Below are 22,745 nucleotides of genomic sequence, written 5' to 3'. Positions count from 1 at the left end.
AACCATTTTCCATATCTTGGGATTCTTCATTCAACAAAGGCAGGCATATGCTTTTGTCATCATCATCATTGGTAGTCCCTCGCAGACGAGGATGACTCTCTTCCGCTCACAGCGTGAGTCCATAGGTGGCTGGCCAAACTGATGTGGCAGGCTCTGTAACACTTGGGAGAGAATGTGGTCACGAGAAGGTGTGGGTGGAGTTTTGATGTGGCAGTGCAGTCCTTACACTGTTTTCACTTGGCTTATAATTTATCTTCCAGCAAGTCTCAAACTGCTTGACTCCTTCCCAGTTGGTCCTCCTCCACTTTGGATGGTCTTAGCCAGTGATTTCCAGGTCTCTGTAGGAATGTCACACTTCACCAATGAGGCCTTGAGGGTATCACTGATGTGCTTCCTCTGACCACCTGGGACTCGCTTGATGTTTAAGAGCTAGGAGGAGAACACTTGTTTGAGGAGATTTGGGTTGGTCATGTGGATGATGTGCACACCCCATCGCAGCCATTCAAGGGTGGCCAGTGCCTTGACGCTGGGGATGTTGGTCTGGTTGATAATGTTTCTGTTGGTTCATCTATCTTCCCAGCAGATGCACAGGCAGCATTGGTGGTAATGCTCCAGCGCCTTGAGGTATCGACTGTAGACAATTCACATCTCAGAGCAATACAGGAGTGCAGGAACCACCACAGCTCTGTAAACCATGAGGTTGGTGTCAGATCTGATGTTACTGTTCTCGAGCACCCCTTTCCTCAGGCAGCTGAAGGCTGCGCTAACACATTGGAGGCAGTGCTACGTCTCTTAATAAGTAGCTGCTTTGGCCATTGGAACACTCTCCAGGTACTTGAAGTGGTCAACATGTTCTAAGGCCTCCCCATGAACCTTATGATCACAGCCAGGTTGTTGGAAGACCTTCATGTTGTGGATGTTCAAGGTGAGATCCATGCTCTCATATGCCTCCATAAAGATGCTGATGATGGTCTGGAGTATATCCTCTGACAATTGCACATGTGCAAAAATCATCCACATGCTATAGGTCTATGGTGCTGATTGGGGTGATTTTGGTTTTGGCTTGAAGGAGGAGGAGGTGGAATAATTTCTTGCTGGTTCTGTAAGTTAGCTCCACTCCAGCAAGGAGCTTATTGGCTGTGAGGTAAGGTGAAGCATTGCTGCGAAATAGATGGATAGCAGCATTGGGCTGATGCTGCAGCCCTGCTTTACACCAGTCTGAGCAGGAAATGGGTCAGTGGTTGAGCTATTGGTCATTACTGTGACTTCCATGTTATCATGGAGCAGACGAAGGATGGTGACAAACTTCGTGGTGCAATCAGAGTGGAGAAGGGCATAATGCAATGATGTCAGGTAAATTTCGAGTTTGAGTAATGTAACTATTTCTGCCTATTGGAAAGGCATCAGGCACATGAGCACTTGGCTCACATTATGCTAGCATTTGAGCAGATTGTCTCTTCAAGATGATGGGTGCATGCTATTTTTCTCCCAGACCAGTTTAATGTTCTACAATCAGCAGTTTAACCCTGAAAATTTAATCACAAACAATACTTTTCTTTTAATTAATTTGAACAAATGAAAAAATTGGAAGGGGTTTGTGTCAGTTATTTTTTTCAAAAGCCCTGCTTGCTCAGTTGGTAGATATCGGCACTCTTAATCCCAGGGTTGAGGTTTCAAGTCCCACATATTTGGGTGATGAGTTTTTTTTCTTAAATATTTGTTCAAAATTCTTTTTCATTCAGATGGGTAGTGTCTGGGTGGGGTGGCAATTCTGAGCAGGCATCTTGGTAGAGTGATGGTAGGCAGGGTGAGAAACTGACAGGATGATTGGTGGATGGGATGGCAGATATGTCAGATGGTAGGTTGGTGAATTGATGAGATGGAGAATTAGTCAGTGAGGAGTGTAACATGTTGGTAGCTGGCTAGGATGGCAGGTTGGTATGGTGACAGTTTGGTCATCTTTGAGGCTCACCTGTGGAAGATAGCATCTTCAAAACAGATGTGATGGAGACAGAAATTGGGAGAATGGAATGTAATATTTACAGGAAGCAGGGTGTGCGGGTTGTCCAGGTAAATGTGGGAGTCAGTGGGTTTGTCATGGATGTCCGGAGCCAGTCCACCCCAAATTAAAGGAAAAAACAAATGAGATATGAACAAACTGCTCAAATGGATTTTACATACCTATTTAAAAGTGATGAAGTTAAAAGGCTGTGGAGACAGGGCTGTAGAGTGGAACTAGCTGGGTAGCTCTTTTGGGAGTTGGTACAGGTACAGACACAATGGGTCGAATGGCCTCCTTCTGTACTGTAAAATTCTATGTTTCTATACAAATACTCGCAATGTTGCAAAGAGGCAGTGCTGGGTTTAGTGTATATTTGACAGAGTCATGACAGTCATGAAAGCCATGAAACTACTGGTAGCAGATTTCTGACCAACAGGTTGACCAGCATCGTGGTCACCTTCAATGTGGCTCTACAACCGGCCAAATCAAAGCCAGGGCACTGCAGTAGATTTTGATCTTGTTTCATAGACATCTATCTGGCTTTTTCCCTCCGAGAATCAAAGTAGGACCAAATCTGCCTTCATTTGAGGGATTATCTAAGTCATGGGTTTTGAGAAGATTTGTAGCTCAGGTTGAGTTTCTGGATGTGAGTTTGCTCGCTGAGCTGGAAGGTTAGTTTTCAGACGTTTCGTCACCATTCTAGGTAACATCATCAGTGAGCCTCCAGTGAAGTGCTGGTGTTATGTCCGGCTTTCTATTTATCTGTTTAGGTTTCCTTGGGTTGGTGACGTCATTTCCTGTTCTTTTTCTCAGAGGATGGTAGATGGGCTCCAAATCAATGTGTTTGTTGATAGAGTTCCGGTTGGAATGCCATGCTTCTAGGAATTCTCGTGCATGTCTCTGTTTGGCTTGTCCTAGGGTGGATGTGTTGTCCCAATCAAAGTGGTGTCCTTCCTCATCTGTATGTATTAGTCAGTCAGATAAGTGTTTTTATCCATGTTTCTGTGTTGTCTGTGTTGTTGTTTCGTGTGAGTTTGTCTAGTTTTTTTCTACAGGTCTAGTTTTTTTTGTTTTCAGCGTTTGCCGTTGTCTAATGTCTATGGCTTGTTGTACTGTGTCTGTCCATTCATGGTCTGTCACATTAGTGTGTAAAGTTTTTTGGCGTGAAATTTCCCCATTGTATTTATGGAGTCTGTTGGGGGCATTATTGATACACGGTTGGCCGTCCTGCAGCGGCTTCCACCCCTGCTGGCTACGTCCAGGCCAGTCATCCTAGGCGGAGACTTCAATTGCATCATCGATACAGATGGAAGATCCGGCATGGGGACAGCGGGTGGAGGGAGTCAACTGGACATCACGTCCAGATTCCTGATGGGCACGGTGAAGGATGCCAAGCTGCTCGACGTCTTCAGCACCCCTGCAGACGGAGCAGAGCGGAGGTACACCTGGTCGCGGCCAGACGGGTCTATTCTCAAGGATAGACTTCCTGTTTGTGTCACGGGCGTTCTCGGTCACGTCCACTGGTGTCGAGCCGGTGTTCTTCTCTGACCACTGCCTCCTGCTGGCTGGCTGTCACTTACAGGATGACCAGCCGGCCGACGTGGAAGCTCAACACGACTCTGTTGACCCCAGAGAACGTCGAGGAGCTTAAGAGGGAGTACGCTGGTTGGAGAACCGTGAAACCCCTCTTTGAGTCTCCGGGCGACTGGTGGGAGATGGTGAAGGAGAACATCAAGAGGTTCTTTGTCCTCAAGGGTGTTCAGAAGGCGAGAGAGAGGCAGGGAAAGCTGTCGCGGCGCAGAAAAGGGTGCAGAACCTACTCCTTCTGCAGTTGATGGTGGTCGATGTCATGGAGGACCTCTGCGAGGTGAGGGGCCAGCAAGCCTCGCTCTTCGCCGCGGAGGCCTCCATGTTAATCTTCCGGTCCAGGGTCTGCTCCGTGGAGCAGGACGAGACGTGCTCGCGTTTCTTCTTTCAGAAGGTGCACAAAGAGAGCTCTGTGCTTACAGGCTGAACGAGGACGATGGCTCGGTGACGTCGTCTCGGCCCGACATATTGAGGATCAGCAGATCCTTCTATGCCAGACTGTCCGACACGAAGCCCACGGACAGCACGGCCTCTGAGTCATTCCTGTCGTCTATCATGGAGGTCTTAGACAACAGCACGAGGGAGTGGCTGGACTGGCCGATATCCCTGGACAAGCTGACCAGAGCCCTCAAGTCCTTGGAGAGGAATAAGGCTCCCGGGAGCGACGGCTTACCGGTCGAGCTGTATTCCGCTCTGTGGGACCTGGTCGGCCAGGACCTGCTGGAGGTGTACAATAGTGCGCTTCGGGCAGGGGAAATGTGCAAGTCCATGAGGAAGGGCATCATCACCCTCATTTACAAGAGGAAGGGGGAGAGGGAAGAAATTAAGAATTGGCGCCCCATTTCATTATTGAACGTGGACTACAAAATCCTGGCAAAGGTAATAGCCAACCGGGTCAGGTCTGTCCTGGAGTCGGTGATTCACCCTGACCAAACCTGTGCTGTGCCGGGCAGGAAGGTCGCTGAGAGCCTCGCGCTCATCAGGGATACGATTGCCTGCGTGCAGGACAGGCGGGTGGACACCTGCCTCGTCAGCCTGGACCAGGAGAAGGCCTTCGACAGGGTCTCTCATGCTTACATGAGGGACGTCCTCTCCAAATTGGGGTTTGGGGAGGGCATCCGCAATTGGATCCAACTGCTCTACACCAACATCGTTAGTGCAGTCTCGATCAACGGGTGGGAATCGGACAGTTTTCCCGTCAGATCTGGAGTCAGGCAGGGCTGCCCGCGCTCTCCTGCCTTGTTCGTGTGCTGTGTGGAGCCCTTCGCCGCATCCATCAGGAAGGACATGAGCCTGAAGGGCGTGACTATCCCAGGCAGAGGAGGCCTTCAGGTCAAGACCTCCCTGTACATGGACGACGTCGCCGTCTTCTGCACCGATCGTCGGTCGGTGAGTAGGCTGTTGGACATCTGCGGCCAGTTTGAACTGGCCTCGGGTGCCAAAATCAATAGGGGTAAGAGCAAGGTCATGTTCTTCGGGAACTGGGACGACCGCTCCTTCATCCCCTTCACCGTCAGGACAGACTACCTGAAGGTGCTGGGTGTTTGGTTCGGTGGAGCTGGGGCTTGCACTAAGACTTGGGAGGAGCGTATCGCCAAACTGAAGCAGAGGCTGGGCAGGTGGACGCTCCAGTCCCTCTCCATCGCGGGTCAGAACCTGGTTGTCAGGTGCGAGGGGCTTTCCGTACTGTTGTATGTGGCGCAGGCCTGGCCTATTCCCTGGACCTGCGCCGCTGCAGTCACCCGGGCCATCTTCCACTTCATTTGGTGGTCGAGGATGGACCGGATCCGCAGGGACACCATGTACAAAGACCTGGAAAATGGGGGAAAGGACATACCAAACGCCACCCTCGCCCTTACGGCTACCTTTGTGTGCAGCTGCATCAAGCTGTGCGTAGATCCTCAATACGCAAACACCAAGTGTCACTACTTACTGAGGTTCTACCTGTCCCCGGTGTTGCGAAGGATGGGCCTGGCCTCATTGCCGAGGAACGCTCCGAGTAGTTCGACCGTCCCGTACCGCCAGTCCTTCGTGGAGAAATTTTTGAAAGGAAACACCTTTGACCACAAGGCTGTCAGGCAGTGGTCAGCACGTAATATCCTCGAGACCTTTCGGGAAAAGGAGAGGGTGGATCCTGTCGTGTGGTTCCCCACGCAGACTGCCAAAGTCGTTTGGCAGAATGCCTCATCGCCAGAACTTTCAAACAAGCACAAGGACATTGCTTGGCTGGCGGTGAGAGGGGCTCTGCCAGTGAGATCCTTTATGCATGCCCAGAACCTCTGCGCCACCGCACGCTGCCCTTGAGGCGGCTGCGGGGAGGACGAGACTGTCGATCACCTCCTCGTCCAGAATGGAAAAAAGGGCCCTATCTGGTAACTGGGCCCAGCTGCCGCCTTCCCCAACTGGTCAGGGGGCCAACGGAGACTGTGCGGGGTGACAACTGCCAGGGTATTTTTTTTTTGTTTTTTTTCTTGTTTTTTTTCCTTTAGTTGGTGTACGTACCCCCTGGGTAACCCAGAGCAGCTTGCATGACTGGGTAGGTGTATAAATATGTTTTATTTTTTCTACATCTTATGAATAAAGTATATTTTTTTAAATAGAGGTGACGAAACATCTAAAAACTAACCTTCCAACTCAGCGAGCAAAAATTCACATCCATTATCTAAGTAAGCACGTGTAAACCGTTGCCCAGACAACACAGATTAAATAAAAACCAAAAGAACTGCGGGATGCTGTAAATCAGGAACAAGAACAAAGTTGCTGGAAAAGCTCAGCAGGTCTGGCCACATCTGTGGAGGAGGAAATAGAGTTAACCGCAGGACCCTTCTGAAGGTCAGCGGACCCAAAACGTTAACTCTGTTTTCTCCTCCACAGATGCTGCCAGACCTGCTGAGCTTTTCCAGCAACTTTGTTTTAAAACGTAGAATTAATGCCGGAAAAATCTGACAAACCTATCGTGATTAATTATTTTTATGGAGATGGAGGGAATTTGATAAAAGTAGTTAAATCTACTTCATAGCACAGACACAAAACAAAAATTGCTGGAAAAACTCAGCAGTTTTGGCAGCATCAATGATGATAAAGCAGAATTAATGTTTCGAGCCAGTCACCCTTCATCGGAATGTTATCTCCTGGTTTCTTTCTACGGATGTTGTCAGACCTGGTGAGTAAAATTACCCATAATGCTGCATAGTCCCGGCATACCCCGCGTACTCCTTTTCCGGCTTGCTTGGAGAAGTTGAAGATGGCGGCGATAGAAGGAGCGTTAAATGTGTTGGGGCAGAGAACGTCTGGAGATTCAATTCGTACCCAGAATGGTAAACTGCAGTAGATTGAATTTACGAACGGAAAAAGTTTCCTATTCTCAGTTCTTTGAGTGGTATTTCCGCAAGCAGAAAGATGTGGGATCATGAGCAAGGTCCCTCGTGGGATAAAGACATGTGCGTTATGGGTGGATGAGTACGAGGAACGCGAATTCGAAAAAGGAGCTATGTCTGCGAGTTCGGCTTGTAGTTGTTGGGTTGTAGTACCGCATGTAGGCTCGGCCCCGCTAGTCTCCTCCGAATGTTCCAGAAGCTTCCCGCGTAGAGAACCGCCCCCACGTTCGCGTTTTCATTCAGTGTTTCAATAAAAATCTGACATGTTGTAGGACCTCAAGATGTTGAAATGATATTTAGATGAAGAGGGTCCATTTATTCTGTGAATTGCTTGAATTTATTATGGGATCAATTTAAACTGGAGATGAGCATTTTTATAAACTGCGTGTTAAAATTAGATGTGAGGCTGGATGAACACAGCAGGCCAAGCAGCATCTCAGGAGCACAAAAGCTGACGTTTCGGGCCTAGACCCTTCATCAGAGAGGGGGATGGGGGGAGGGAACTGGAATAAATAGGGAGAGAGAGGGGGAGGCGGACCGAAGATGGAGAGTAAAGAAGATAGGTGGAGAGGGTGTAGGTGGGGAGGTAGGGAGGGGATAGGTCAGTCCAGGGAAGACGGACAGGTCAAGGAGGTGGGATGAGGTTAGTAGGTAGCTGGGGGTGCGGCTTGGGGTGGGAGGAAGGGATGGGTGAGAGGAAGAACCGGTTAGGGAGGCAGAGACAGGTTGGACTGGTTTTGGGATGCAGTGGGTGGGGGGGAAGAGCTGGGCTGGTTGTGTGGTGCAGTGGGGGGAGGGGATGCACTGGGCTGGTTTAGGGATGCAGTAGGGGAAGGGGAGATTTTGAAACTGGTGAAGTCCACATTGATACCATATGGCTGCAGGGTTCCCAGGCGGAATATGAGTTGCTGTTCCTGCAACCTTCGGGTGGCATCATTGTGGCAGTGCAGGAGGCCCATGATGGACATGTCATCAAGAGAATGGGAGGGGGAGTGGAAATGGTTTGCGACTGGGAGGTGCAGTTGTTTGTTGCGAACTGAGCGGAGGTGTTCTGCAAAGCGGTCCCCAAGCCTCCGCTTGGTTTCCCCAATGGAGAGGAAGCCGCACCGGGTACAGTGGATGCAGTATATCACATTGGCAGATGTGCAGGTGAACCTCTGCTTAATGTGGAATGTCATCTTGGGGCCTGGGATGGGGGTGAGGGAGGAGGTGTGGGGACAAGTGTAGCATTTCCTGCGGTTGCAGGGGAAGGTGCCGGGTGTGGTGGGGTTGGAGGGCAGTGTGGAGCGAACAAGGGAGTCACGGAGAGAGTGGTCTCTCCGGAAAGCAGACAGGGGAGGGGATGGAAAAATGTCTTGGGTGGTGGGGTCGGATTGTAAATGGCGGAAGTGTCGGAGGATAATGCGTTGTATCCGGAGGTTGGTAGGGTGGTGTGTGAGAACGAGGGGGATCCTCTTGGGGCGGTTGAGGCGGGGGCGGGGTGTGAGGGATGTGTCGCGGGAAATGCGGGAGACGCGGTCAAGGGCGTTCTCAATCACCGTGGGGGGAAAGTTGCGGTCCTGAAAGAACTTGGACATCTGGGATGTGCGGGAGTGGAATGTCTTATCGTGGGAGCAGATGCGGCGGAGGCGGAGGAATTGGGAATAGGGGATGGAATTTTTGCAGGAGGGTGGGTGGGAGGAGGTGTATTCTAGGTAGCTGTGGGAGTCGGTGGGCTTAATACAGACTAAGGGGGTGGCCATGGGCACCCGCATGGGCCCCAGCTATGCCTGCCTCTTTGTAGGTTACGTGGAACAGTCCCTCTTCCGCACTTACACAGGCCCCAAACCCCACCTCTTCCTCCGGTACATTGATGACTGTATCGGCGCCGCCTCTTGCTCCCCAGAGGAGCTCGAACAGTTCATCCACTTCACCAACACCTTCCACCCCAACCTTCAGTTCACCTGGGCCATCTCCAGCACATCCCTCACCTTCCTGGACCTCTGTCTCCATCTCAGGCAACCAGCTTGTAACTGATGTCCATTTCAAGCCCACCGACTCCCACAGCTACCTAGAATACACCTCCTCCCACCCACCCTCCTGCAAAAATTCCATCCCCTATTCCCAATTCCTCCGCCTCCGCCGCATCTGCTCCCACGATAAGACATTCCACTCCCGCACATCCCAGATGTCCAAGTTCTTTCAGGACCGCAACTTTCCCCCCACGGTGATTGAGAACGCCCTTGACCGCGTCTCCCGCATTTCCCGCGACACATCCCTCACACCCCGCCCCCGCCACAACCGCCCCAAGAGGATCCCCCTCGTTCTCACACACCACCCTACCAACCTCCGGATACAACGCATTATCCTCCGACACTTCCGCCATTTACAATCCGACCCCACCACCCAAGACATTTTTCCATCCCCTCCCCTGTCTGCTTTCCGGAGAGACCACTCTCTCCGTGACTCCCTTGTTCGCTCCACACTGCCCTCCAACCCCACCACACCCGGCACCTTCCCCTGCAACCGCAGGAAATGCTACACTTGTCCCCACACCTCCTCCCTCACCCCCATCCCAGGCCCCAAGATGACATTCCACATTAAGCAGAGGTTCACCTGCACATCTGCCAATGTGATATACTGCATCCACTGTACCCGGTGCGGCTTCCTCTCCATTGGGGAAACCAAGCGGAGGCTTGGGGACCGCTTTGCAGAACACCTCCGCTCAGTTCGCAACAAACAACTGCACCTCCCAGTCGCAAACCATTTCCACTCCCCCTCCCATTCTCTTGATGACATGTCCATCATGGGCCTCCTGCACTGCCACAATGATGCCACCCGAAGGTTGCAGGAACAGCAACTCATATTCCGCCTGGGAACCCTGCAGCCATATGGTATCAATGTGGACTTCACCAGTTTCAAAATCTCCCCTTCCCCTACTGCATCCCTAAACCAGCCCAGTGCATCCCCTCCCCCCACTGCACCACACAACCAGCCCAGCTCTTCCCCCCCCCCACCCACTGCATCCCAAAACCAGTCCAACCTGTCTCTGCCTCCCTAACCGGTTCTTCCTCTCACCCATCCCTTCCTCCCACCCCAAGCCGCACCCCCAGCTACCTACTAACCTCATCCCACCTCCTTGACCTGTCCGTCTTCCCTGGACTGACCTATCCCCTCCCCACCTACACCCTCTCCACCTATCTTCTTTACTCTCCATCTTCGGTCCGCCTCCCCCTCTCTCTCCCTATTTATTCCAGTTCCCTCCCCCCATCCCCCTCTCTGATGAAGGGTCTAGGCCCGAAACGTCAGCTTTTGTGCTCCTGAGATGCTGCTTGGCCTGCTGTGTTCATCCAGCCTCACATTTTATTATCTTGGAATCTCCAGCATCTGCAGTTCCCATTATCTCTGTTAAAATTAGATGCGTGATTCAACTTTTCCAATTAATATTTATTGAATGTTGCTCCAGAAATTGCTAGCAAAGGTTTTTTTTTCATTTTGTGGATCTTCCCTGTGCTGCTCGGTTACCGCGTGCTTTTAAGATTTTATGCTTTTTATACATTCAAGCTTATGATATGAATCCTCAGCTTTAAGACTTGCTCATGGTTTTGGGGTAGATCCGTAGCTCGGTGTGGGTGTTGGGGTTGGTTGGCTAGCCGAGCTGGTTGAACGAAACGTCTGCGGAATGACAAACCAGCTCGGCGAGCTAACTAACCTCAACTTGCTTGCTCATTTGTTTGTCGATAGGAATAATTCATCGTTATGCAGGTGTTCATTGCTTTAGATGGGGGAATTTTAATTACCTTAATATAGACTAGGATAATACAGGTGTCAAGGTGATGTCTTGAAACCGATTCAGAAGTTTTTTTGATCAGTGCCTTTACCTTCTAGTGGGGAAGGATGTATTGCTGAAACTGATTCTAGGAATGCTTTCCTGCTCTTGGGATGCTGCTTGGGCTACTGTATTCATCCAGCTTTACACCTTGTTAACCAGGAAATAGGTGTGTGTAAGGGAGTGTTTGGGGAAGTACCATATACTGGGGAGGAACAGATCGCAAGCAGTCAAAATGAAAACACTTGTTTGGAAAATGACCATTTTTAGCATGTTCAGAACAAATGTGTCTCAAAATTAGAGTTGCTAACTATTGGGGCAATAACTGCCTTTTAATAAGAATTGTCATGATACAGAAGGATTGATAGAACATGTGGCACATGTCTGCACTGGTTTTCCTGCAGGTATTATAGTCAACCATACTGTTGCAAATTGCTTCTTTTCAAAGAATCTTGTATTGCCACCTTGGATGACTGAGAAGGAGCTAGTTTGGCTACTGCTAACGAATTGATCCATAAGGGGCAATGTAGAACAGCCAAAACACTTTCTTAGAGAAGAAGCTAAAGCAAAATTTATGTGGTAGATGTCAAGTTGTGAATGCAAGTGAGAATCAGACTGAAACACAAAAATATCATGAGAAAGGGTTACTAGCTAACATAAAAGGAGCCCAGAAGTTGCTTTTTGAGTGGATTGTGATGTTGATTGAGAACCACAAAAGTGACACATGTTTGGATGTTGTGGCTGAACTGCTGTCTGCTTTGCGAGAAAGGGAATGGTTCTGAATAGTAATAGTGTTGGAATAAGTAATTGAGACATTGAACATGCTCATAATTGACAAAGAATTGATGTCAGTAAGCCAGACTAAATACTTCTGTGGATATTCTGCAATTATGGATGGGAATTGTGGAGATACTGTCCACAATCTTCCAATATCACGAGGCACGTGAGTAGTGTTTGAGGGCTCAGGAATTGTCAATGTTACACTCTTATTCAAAGAAGCAGTCACAAGCTAGTTGGCGATGCCTAACCTGAAGAAGTTCCCCTCCGCCCTCCGGACCAACCTCAGGGAATCTCTCTCCCATTGCAACTCTCTTGTCTCCATCTTCAGTCCGCCTCCCCCTCTCTCCCTATTTATTCCGGAACCCTCACCCCATCCCCCTCTCTGATGAAGGGTCTAGCCCCGAAATGTCAGCTTTTGTGCTCCTGAGATGCTGCTGGGCCTGCTGTGTTCATCCAGCCTCACATTTCATTATCTTGGTTTACCTTGAGAAAGCATTTCAGAAAAAATTCTGGAGACATTTACGTTACTTGGATAAGTGTGATTTAGCTGAGGAAAGACAGCATGAATTTTAACAAGTTGCATTTTAACAGATTTATACAGTTGACACAGCTGATGTGGTATAAATGTACTTTGAAAATGCATTTTGAAAAATGCCATGTAGCAGCTTTCAAGTGAAACGATGCCTGTGGAATAAAAGAAACATTGGCAAAAATGACTGAGTAATGGGGACTGTGCACTAAATATAAATCAATACAGACACTTTTTCAAATCAGTGTAGTGTATATTGAAATGTTGACCTTATTGAAAAACAGGAGGGGCCAAATGGCTGGCTTCTCCTATATCTTTTGGATTTATTAGAATGGAATAGAATTCCTACAGTGGGGAAACAGGCCAATCTGCTCAAGAAGTCCACAGATTCTCTGAAGAGCATCCCACCCAGACTCACTCACTCACTCCCCTGTCCTTGTCACCGTTTGTTTCCCATGGCTCATCTAGGTAACTTACATATCTCTGGATGCAATGGGTAATTTAGCACGGCCAATCCATTTAGCCAGCATGTCTTGACACTGTGGGAAGAAACCCACACAGACACAGACACAGAATGTGCAAACTCCACAGTTGTCTGAGACTGGAATTTAACCTGGGTCCCTGGTGCTGTGAGGCAGCAATGTTAACCACTGTGCCACCCCTAGTATTAATGACTTAGCTAAAAAAGTTACAATAACTATGTCGATTGGAGAAATTTAAGTTCACAAAAAGTAACAGCTCAGTACATTGGAATAGTTTCTTACAATGAGAGATGAAAGCAACCCTGGGAATGAAAGATGGAGTAGATTTATGTCTCATGTGACTGAATTAATGAGGGATCTTAATAAGATTGTCTAGAAAAGACTAAGACTTGAGAGCAGAATTAGACCATTCAGCCCATCCAGTCTGCTCTGTCTCTCAATAAGATCATAGGTGACCTAACCATCCTCCCTCCACTTTCCTGCCTTTTCCCTATAATGTTTGATTTCTTTACTGATTAAAAATCTGTCTGTCTTAGCCTTGTATAGATTTGTGACACAGCCCTCTGTGGTAAAGAGTCTCACCATCTCACTATGCTGAGAGAAGAAATTCCTCCTCACCTCTGTCTTAAATGTGCAGCCCTTTATTGTAAAATTATGCTGTCTGGTCCCAGGCTTTCCTACAAAAGCCTTTCTACAACTACCTGTTATGTGCCTAAAAATCTTGCATATTTCGATAAGGACATGTCATTCTTCTATATTCCAGTGAGTATAGGACAAATCTACACGACTTTGCCTCTGTAAGACATTCCCGACTAGACATTAGCCTGGTAAACCTTCTCAGGACAGCCTCCAATTCCATTATATCACTTTTTAGATAAGGAGCCCAAAGCTGTTAAGTATTTCAGCCAAGGCCTGGCTAGTGCCTTTCATAGTTTCAGCAAAACCACCCCACTTTTATTCTCTGGTTCCATGCCTTGAATGAAGCTCAGGTGGGGTGGGGGGGCGGTGGGGGCAGGGGTACCACTTCATGTAGTTGCAAGGGAAGGTGCTGGGGTTAGTGGGGAATGTGGAGCAGACAAAGGAATTGTGGAGAGAGCAGTCCCTACCAAAGCCAGATAGGGACAGGGAGGGTAATATACCTTTGGTTGTGGGGTTGGATTGTAGGTGGCGGAGAATGATGCGTTAGGTATGGAGGTTCGTGGGGTGATTGCTGATGACAAGGTGGATTGTCTTTATTTTTGTTGGGGGTAGAGAATGTGACGGCAGTTATGTGGGAAATGCAAGAGATGCAGTGAGGGCTTTTTTTGACCACCGAAGTGGGGGTGTTGCGGTCCTTGAAATAAGACACCGGGGATGTATGGGAATGGAATACCCCATCTTGGGCGCAGATGCGGCGGAGGAGTTGGGAGTAGGGGATTGCATTCTTGCAGGAAGGTGGGTGACAGGAGGTGTAGTCTAGGTAGCTGTAGGAATTGGTGGGCTTGATATTGGTGTTGCTTTCAAGGTTGTCACCAGAAATTGAGACAGAGGGGTCCAGGAAGGGGGGAGAGAGATATCAGAAATGGTCCAGGTGAATTTGAGGTTGGTGTGAAAGGTGGTAGTAAAGTTGGTGAACCGTTTAGGCACCTCACGGGAGCAGAGGACAGTGCCGATACAGTCACCGATGTAGTGGAGGAAGAGGTGGAGGATAGTGCCAGTATAGCAGTGAAAGAGGTACTGCTCCATATATCCTGTGAAGAGGCAGGCATTGCTTGAGTCCATGTCAGTTCGCGTTGCCACCCTCTTAGTCATTAGGAAGTGAGAGTTTTGTCAGGACAGGTGCACCTACCTGTGGCTGCAGGTGAAGCACATCTGTCAATGTAGTCTACTGTGTCCACTGCTCCCAATGTGGCCCTCTGTACATTCGTGAGACTGTGTTTTTGTAGAGCACCTGCGAACCATTTCAACTCTCCCTCCTCCTCCCTGGGTGGCATGTCTATCCTGGCCCCCCCCTCTAGTGCCATCCACAAACTGGAGGAGCAGCTCCTCGTATTCTGTCTCCAGACCCCGCAGCCTGATGGTAAAATCCACGTTTAGGCCAATTTCGAAATCTAACACCTCCTCCACCCCCCCCCCCCCCCCACCCGCCTCATCCCATGTCCAACCCTTCCTCTCATCCCTTGACCTGACGTAACTTGTCCGTCTTCTCTCCCACCAATCTGCCCTCCCCATCTCGCTGACCAATCCTCACCACTTCCTACCTGGACTCACCTATCACCATCTCACCTCCCAGCACCACCCCTCCTCCCTCTGTTTATTTCTGAGCTCTCTTCCTCTTCCTCATTTCTGAAGAAGGATCCTGACCTGAAATGTCAACTTTCCCTGCTCCTTTGATGCTGCTTGGCCTGCTGTGTTTCTCCAGTTCCACACTGTTGTCTCTACTTTTAGACCGTAAGACATAGGAGTGGAAGTAAGGCCATTCGGCCCACTGAGTCCACTCTGCCGTTTAATCATGGCCTCGGGGCATTTCAGCTCCACTTCCCTGCACTCTCCCCATAACCCTTAATTCCTTGCGAGATCAAGAATTTTTCAGTCTCTGCCTTGAAGACTTTTAACATTTATGCTCCATTGCCTTTGTAATAATGGCTAGCATTCCATCTGTCTTCTCACTTAGCCACTGAACCTCAATGCTGGGTTTTTGTGATTTGTGGACAAGGATTCCCAAATCCCTCTGTCAGCATCTCACTAGTCCTTCTCCATTTAAATAATAAGCTCCTCCATTCTTCCTGCCAAAGGATGTAACCTCGCATTTCCCCACATTAAGCTATTAGGATACATTTGCCAAGGTTTTACCCGCTTAAGCTGTCCATACCCCTTTGCGTACTCTTGTACTCTTGTCATCCTTACCACTTGTCCCCTATTACTCCCCCCCCACCCCTCAACCTATTTTAGTTATCTGCAAACTGGTCTATTGTACGTTGAGATAACAAGGATGGACGCAGCAGGCTGAGCAGGAAGGCTGACTTTTCAGGCCTAGATCCCCGCAGGACCGAAACGGCGGCCTTCCTGCTCCTCTGCTACTTGGCCTGCTGTGTTCATCCAGCTCTACACCTTGTTACCTCAGATTCTCCAGCATCTGCATTTCCTACTATCTGAAACCATTGTACATTGACTTGTCTTCCAAGTAGTTAATGCGATGTAAATAATTGTGGTCCCAGCACTAATCCTCCGGCATGTCACTACGTACAAGTTGCCATCTTAGAAAATCACCCTCTTACTCTACCCCTGTCTTCTAATAGCCAATCTTTTATATATGCAATTAAAATATATTATCTTCAACGCAATGGGGTCTTATTTGGTACCTTACCACTGCTTCTCATTTTCCATTGTGGTTGTGTACTCTTCAGATTCACTGGAATTCTTTGTCGAACATTATTTTCACGTCAGGAAACCATCCTATTATGTCTAATTTTCATATGTAGCCCTAAGTGCTCTGCCATGGCATCCTTTATAATACACTAACGTTTTCCCAATGTGAGATGTTAAAGTAACGAGCCTATAGTCACCTGGGTACAGCAAGGACCGCAGACACTGGAAGCCAGAGTCAAAAATATGTGGAGTTGGAAAAGCACAGCAGGTCAGACAGCGTCTGAGGAGCAGCAAAGTCACTGTTTTTTGATCAGAACCCTTCATCAGGACTGGAGAAGGGAGGGAATGCCAGAAATAAATGGGTAGGAGGTGTGGGTTGATGAGATGGAGCTAGGTGGATGTGGGTAGGGGTTATTGTGGTTGGCCAGTGGATGGAGTGGATAGGTGAGTGAGAAGATGAACTGGTTGGGAGTGGAGAGATTTTGAAACTGATGCAGGTAAAGGTTTATTGTGGGAAGGGTAGATGGATAGGTGAGTCAGAAGATGGATGTGTGGGTAGAGGAGAAATTTGAAGAAAAGCTTAGTTTTTTTTCTACTTCCTTCTTTAAATGTGTTTTGTTTGCAGTTTTCCAGTCTTCTGGAACTTGTTAGAATTCTTTGATTAGTACCAGTGAATCCAGTAGATTTCTTAATATCCTAAGATACATCCCTTCACGACTTGTTACCATTTAGCTCCATTATTTTCCCTGGCCTTTTTTCTCTAGTGTTAGCTACTTTATTTATTTGTCTTTATTTATTCTCCTCCTTTTGCCTGTATGTAGTAATATAGACAATGTAGTAATTTTGGAATGCTATAAGTATCTGATGCAAAATATTTACCCAACTCCTCTGCCACTTCCTGATTCCCTAGTATTTTCCCTGCCATGTTTTCCAGGGGGCCTATTTGGCTTTGGCTTCTTGCTTCCTAGTTATATATTTAACAAAGCATTTGCGGTTCCTGTTGATATTACTTGGAAGTTTACCCTCAAAGGTTTTTTTCTCCCTTATCTACTTCCAAGAATCACCCTTCCTTCCCAGAAAATCACTGTGCTGTGAGTCAAGAATAATTTTCTTCAAAAGCTTGCTGAAGTTCCTCGACTGCTTTAGCTGCTAAACCCCCTTCCCAGTTGACTGCACTCAGCTCTACCATAAATCCAGTGTCACTATCCTTGTTTATGCTTAACACCATTGTTTTCCCTTCTCTAAAAAGTGAATGCTGAATTCCACCACGTTAAGGTCACTGTTTCCAAGGGATGCTGACATTGTTCATTAAACTTGTATTGTTATGCATCACCAGGTCAAAAAGAGTCTGATCCTGGTCGGACCCACAACAGAATTGTTCCAGGAAGCCATCTTAAATACAACAATTTCTTCGTCATGGCTTTTTCTGTCAGTCTGACCATCTCAATCTACGTGATTTGAAGTCACCCATGCTGTCTTTTCCCCATGACCTCATTATCTCTTGATTTAATCTCTGTCCTAGTGTATAACTTGGTGGGTGGGAGAGGCTGTAGATGACTATTGCCATCAATGTGTTCTTTTTACTGCATCCATTTTCATTTTTTAATCAAAGAATGATTACAATGTGACAACATTTCATACCAGAATTGCAGGTGAAAAACTTGAGTCAGTAGCTGGATCCTTGAACTTTTAAACCAAGTAACTGTAAGATAACAAGTCATTAGTCACACTGGGAAGTCATTCACAATAGTTTGAAGATTCTGGTTTCCTTGCTAAGAACCCAGCACTGCTTACCACAGCATCTGTTCAAATTACATCCTCCTTAAGGAGCATGTTAAAGGAAATGCTGTGCAGATGTGCTTTGAGAATGATATCAGTAATAGAAGCTTCTAATTTTCAGGAGAGGCCTGTAATTGTTTTTCTTGGACCAGAGATGCTTAATGAAGGATTGAAATGGAGATGTTAGTTGTGTTCCTAAAGTGTTGTTCCTAGCCATGCCTCTAGCCAAGCTGTACCAGTGCAGCAATGATACTAACAGCTACCTAATGAAGTGAAAATTACCTAATTATGGCCTGTCTACAAAAGCAAAATAATGTTTTGGAGTAGATTTGTAGCTCGGATTGTGGGTGTTGAGGTTGGTTGTCTTGCTGAGCTGGTTTCTTGTTTTGCGGACGTTTAGAAAAAGCAAAATTAAATTCAAATATTGCCCCATTGTCTACTTTAAATTATGAGCAGAATGGCAATCCGTGTCATTAATAGTGTTATGCAATGGCATTTAATCCTCAATAATATGCTCACTGACTCAGTTGAAATGGAGTTCATAATATGCCACGGTGGCATTTTAAGCATCTTCTCTGTTAATCCTGTTAAACAACTGTACTCCATTGCTTGTAACTGACTTCCAAAGATAATTCTCATGTCTTTTTATGCCGGTTTAATTTTTTTTCAGTGATGGCAGCAGCCTCCATTGCCAACATTGTGAAAAGCTCTTTGGGACCAGTTGGCCTGGACAAAATGTTGGTGGATGATATTGGTGTAAGTAAAATTTGCCACTCTTTAAAGTTTTGGCACCGGATGTAACCTCCACTGAGTAATCATTTGCTTTTTCGTAAGCATGAAGTGACTTGTAATATTTGGCCAAAAGGCTGTCTCTTGACCTGTGCGATTGAATACAACAAAGTCTAGCTATTTCCTCACTCCTAAATACATGCAATTTTGCTTTTATGGATTTGAGTGCAATCTTTTCCATTTCTGTGGCATTTATCCTGATTCCCTTTCACCTTTCACTCTATATGTCTTGCAGTCTCCCTCTTTTCAAAGGCTCAAGCCTCCTCACTTTGCTGTTGCTCCCTTCCTCATACCAGTTTATTCTGTGGGAACGAAAACTTGCAATTTCTATTTACTGAAATGTTACTTGCTTAGCCAAGTAAACATGAGAACCATGGGGTTCTCAAAAGTTTGAGGTAGGACAGGGAATATCGGCAGAGTTTTGAAGACATGAGAATTTTAAAATTGGATCAGGAGTTACTGTATGTCAACTAGCTTTGGAATAATGGTGGAACAGGCAGTTAAGGTGTAAGTTCAGGTACACAGCAGAGCTTTGATTTATTGCAAGTTTATACAGGGTAGAAGGGGAGCCTGGCCAGGAGGGCATTATAGTAGCTAGGTCTAGGATATAATTTGCATGTGTGTTAACAGATAACTTGAAGCAGGAATAAAGTTGATGTTGCATAGTTGTGTTTTTGAAATTCAGCATGCAGTCCAACATCACACTGATGTACTGTCTGATTCCTCTGCCTGGTAGCTACCCAAAGCTGATTAGGTTTTGTGAAGGGAACTGCATTTGAGAAAGGACCCAAAATAATGGACCACAGACAGTGAAGAGGGTGGTTATATTGGGGGAACAACTAGGTGAGGCAGACTAATGGCTTTAATGTGAGAGATGCCTCAACGCGTACTGTCTTGCTGAATTGGATTTCACAAACTGTTGGAAATTTGAAAATACAGTGCTAAGTTACTCAAGATTTTTGGTCAGAGGAGTTCAATGAAGAAAGTGGGATTAATAGATGATGAAATGTAAGAGCAATTCAAGGAAATGATCAGAAGTGGCCTTCCCCGTGGTAGTATGATAGTGGTTGAGAGATCATTTGAGATTGTGAAATGGGGAATATTCTATTTGGGACAAGTCTTAGGAAAAAATGATCAGTGACCTTCTGAGGAGTGTGTGCAAAAAGTGAGAGAACTGCAGAAGACAGAAAAGTGCAAGGGGTAGATAAGGCTTGCGTCTAGAATGCCAGTCAAAGCACTTACAGAATTGAAATGAGGACCTTGGCTACACAGGTGTAGTTACATGTGAGATCAAAATGTAATGAACAGTAATTATGAGAAAATGCACCAAAAAACTGAAGTTTAAGTTAGAAGTGCAATGGTTTGGCTGTAGATTGGTAGGATCAGAGATGTACTGATCTTCAAGTGCCTGGATGGATGACACCAGAAACGATTAGACAAGCTGTACTTCTAAGCATTTCTCTAAAGCAGTGATCACTAACACCAGTCGGTCACCAGGCCTGTGAATTGATAGTCCTTAAACTATGTAACAGCAAAGTGCCACTCCGGGTGCAATTTTTCTAACATTGAAATTGCGAACCATAGTAAGGTTAGTAGGTTCTGTCACAATAATTCCCCAGATGTCAGTGGACATTCATGTGACTAATCGGTTTCCAGTCCATGTTCCTCCAATCACCATTAAGATTAAGCTTTTGGTTAATTTGACAAACTGATCTGTAGGCCATGCTCTTCAGTGACTTGCTTTACTGTCTAACCTTCCGTATGAAAAATGATTATTGAAAGCGAGCAGTGTTAACTTGTGAATCAATTTCAAACTTCTTTTCGTTGTGTAAGTTTAAAATGGATGTAAGTTATAGACAGCAATTTATCCATAGAACACAAGTGGTCTGATGCATATCAGCAAGCCAGATTTTTGCCCTATTGTAGTGAGAATGTAGGCTGCTGGTAAATTTGACTAGTTTGATTCAGCCTCTGAGTCTGCTGAAGAGACATCATAAGACTATGCACAGATCTCTCCCCCCACCCCCCAATTGCTTTTCTGATTGTCATTTGACTTGATCTGTCCAGTTTAATGTTGATTTTAATATTTAATAAACTGTGTTCAAGCCAGCATTGTTGCCTTACACTTCAGTTTTGTTTAAGTTAAGTTCTGTTCTCTGGAATGTTTATTTGAGAATTTTCTTTCAGTGATAGTGTGCTTTCCATGCTTTCCTATAGTAATATCACGCTTGCATTTGTTTTAAAAGCCACAAAGCTGTAGAAGAATTGCATCAGTGATAATGGGAACTGCAGATGCTGGAAAATTTCTTTTACAGCTTAACAAAGCGTGAAGCTGGATGAACACAGCAGGCCAAGCAGCATCTCGGGAGTACAAAAGCTGACGTTTCGGGCCTAGACCCTTCTTCAGAGGGGATGAAGGGTCTAGGCCCGAAACGTCAGCTTTTGTGCTCCCGAGATGCTGCTTGGCCTGCTGTGTTCATCCAGCTTCACGCTTTGTTAAGCTGTAAAAGAAATTTTTTTCTTAAAAGTATGCTCATCGAGAATTAGTGCTGTCCTGCAAAATACATGAGCTATTGTGAATGGGACAGAATAAATTATTTTAAGATTTCTTATGGATCTAAAGGTTTTGCTATTTCTTAAATTTTATGTACTTCTGAACTTTTAGGACGTCACCATCACTAATGATGGAGCAACAATTCTCAAGCTGCTTGAAGTGGAACATCCAGCTGCCAAGGTGCTATGTGAATTAGCTGATCTGCAAGACAAGGAAGTGGGGGATGGTACAACATCAGTTGTAAGTAGATTTATCATTGCTGTGCTTTGTGTGCTTTTAACAAATGCTGGTGAGAAATATCTGTGAATTTGCCTGCGTTGTTCTAAAGTACAAATTTTAAAAAAAGATTATTTGTGGGATGAGTATTTCTGGTTGGTCAGCTTTTAATGCATGTCCTTAGTTGCCCTTGAAAGTGATGGTGAGCTGCCTTCTTTTAACTGCTGCAGTTCACATGCTGTGGGTAGACTTGCAATGCTGCTCGCTTAATTATGTTAAGTCTTGTACTGGATGGGGAAAGATGGATGATGTGAGCATTCATGAATACCAAAGCGTCATCAATGGGGTACAGAAAAATAATTTTTCCATGCACTGGTTCACGTCCTAAGTCTTGGGATCTCAAGATACTGTCTTCCGAAGGCGAAGGGAGGTGGGGGAGGGTTGGAGGTGAGATGCCTCCACCCCCCCCACCTCCCTCTGCTTCCGCCCGCCCCCAGAGGAGGTTAGTATTTTGAGATCCCAAGGCTAATGACGTGAGCCGTCAGTATATGGAAAAATTATGTTTCTGTACCCCATTGATCCCAAGTTGACAGTATTGAATTATGCTTTGTTATTCATGAATGCTACACTTTACATGTAAGTGCTGAAGTTTATTAACTGGAAATTGAACTAACCACTAATTTTAATTTTAGCGAATTTCACATTGAAACTTCAAAAGTTGGATTTTCAGAACTAAAAATGTAACTTTGCATAATCTGCAATATTTAAATTTCTTAAATTGTTCAATGATTTGGTTTTGTGTATGAATTAAAAAGATAGTGTTGCCTGTTTTTAATTGATTGTTCTTTGTTATTTTGTGCATGTTAGATTAACAAACCTATCTGTCAGCTTTAAAAATGCATTCTGGATGGGACGAATAATTAATAGTAGACAGATTGTGTTCCTTTATCCTTAATGCAGGTTATTATTGCTGCTGAACTACTTAAGGGTGCAGATGAATTGGTTAAACAGAAAATTCATCCAACCTCTATCATTGGTGGTTATCGCCTTGCCTGCAAGTAAGTGAATATTTTTTCTGAAATGTCAAGTGTATGCAAGTTATATAATTACTTGAACTTGACAGATGTGTGGTGGCTTTTAAAGTTTTATACTAATTTCTGTGGCATGAAATAGATAGCTGTATGTCCAGTTGAATTTTGCTGTTGAAATTGTTTTTTTCAAGTGTATTAAAACTTGAAGTACTGAATTAGTTTTTGTAGCATTGTATAAGGGTCAGTCACTGTCATTAATGCAGGACACAATGATAGGTGCAAAGAATAGGACAGAAGGAATGTTGAAGTAGTTGTTAGATTAAGTCCAATTTGGAGCAAGCATGTGGGAAGAGTTTGTTTGCAACAATTTAGTACAGGTGGAAATGTTTTAAATAAAAGTCTGTCAATCGCTTTTGAATTGAACGAGAACTCAAGTGAACTTGCTGTGCATGAATATGATGGA

At 46.0% G+C, this 22,745-nt stretch overlaps 1 protein-coding gene across 2 annotated transcripts in view; it reads left to right on the top strand.

Annotated features, from left to right (window-relative positions):
- Window positions 1-6,785: 6,785 nt before the first annotated feature.
- The window catches only part of tcp1 (t-complex 1), a 65,600-nt gene continuing 49,640 nt past the window's right edge, over window positions 6,786-22,745 (top strand). Inside the window, exons 1-4 of one of the 2 annotated variants that reach the window (XM_059648473.1) lie at window positions 6,786-6,906; window positions 18,363-18,448; window positions 21,147-21,275; window positions 22,212-22,309. In XM_059648473.1, the coding sequence (XP_059504456.1) occupies window positions 6,834-6,906; window positions 18,363-18,448; window positions 21,147-21,275; window positions 22,212-22,309 (386 nt within the window). In that variant the 5' untranslated portion in view covers window positions 6,786-6,833. The remainder of the gene's footprint in view (window positions 6,907-18,362; window positions 18,449-21,146; window positions 21,276-22,211; window positions 22,310-22,745) is intronic. The other variant, XM_059648474.1, reaches the window with a different exon arrangement.

Source organism: Stegostoma tigrinum, chromosome 9 (genome assembly GCF_030684315.1).
Source record: "Stegostoma tigrinum isolate sSteTig4 chromosome 9, sSteTig4.hap1, whole genome shotgun sequence".
Classification (NCBI taxonomy): domain Eukaryota; kingdom Metazoa; phylum Chordata; class Chondrichthyes; order Orectolobiformes; family Stegostomatidae; genus Stegostoma; species Stegostoma tigrinum.
This window is presented reverse-complemented; position numbering and strand designations above follow the sequence as displayed.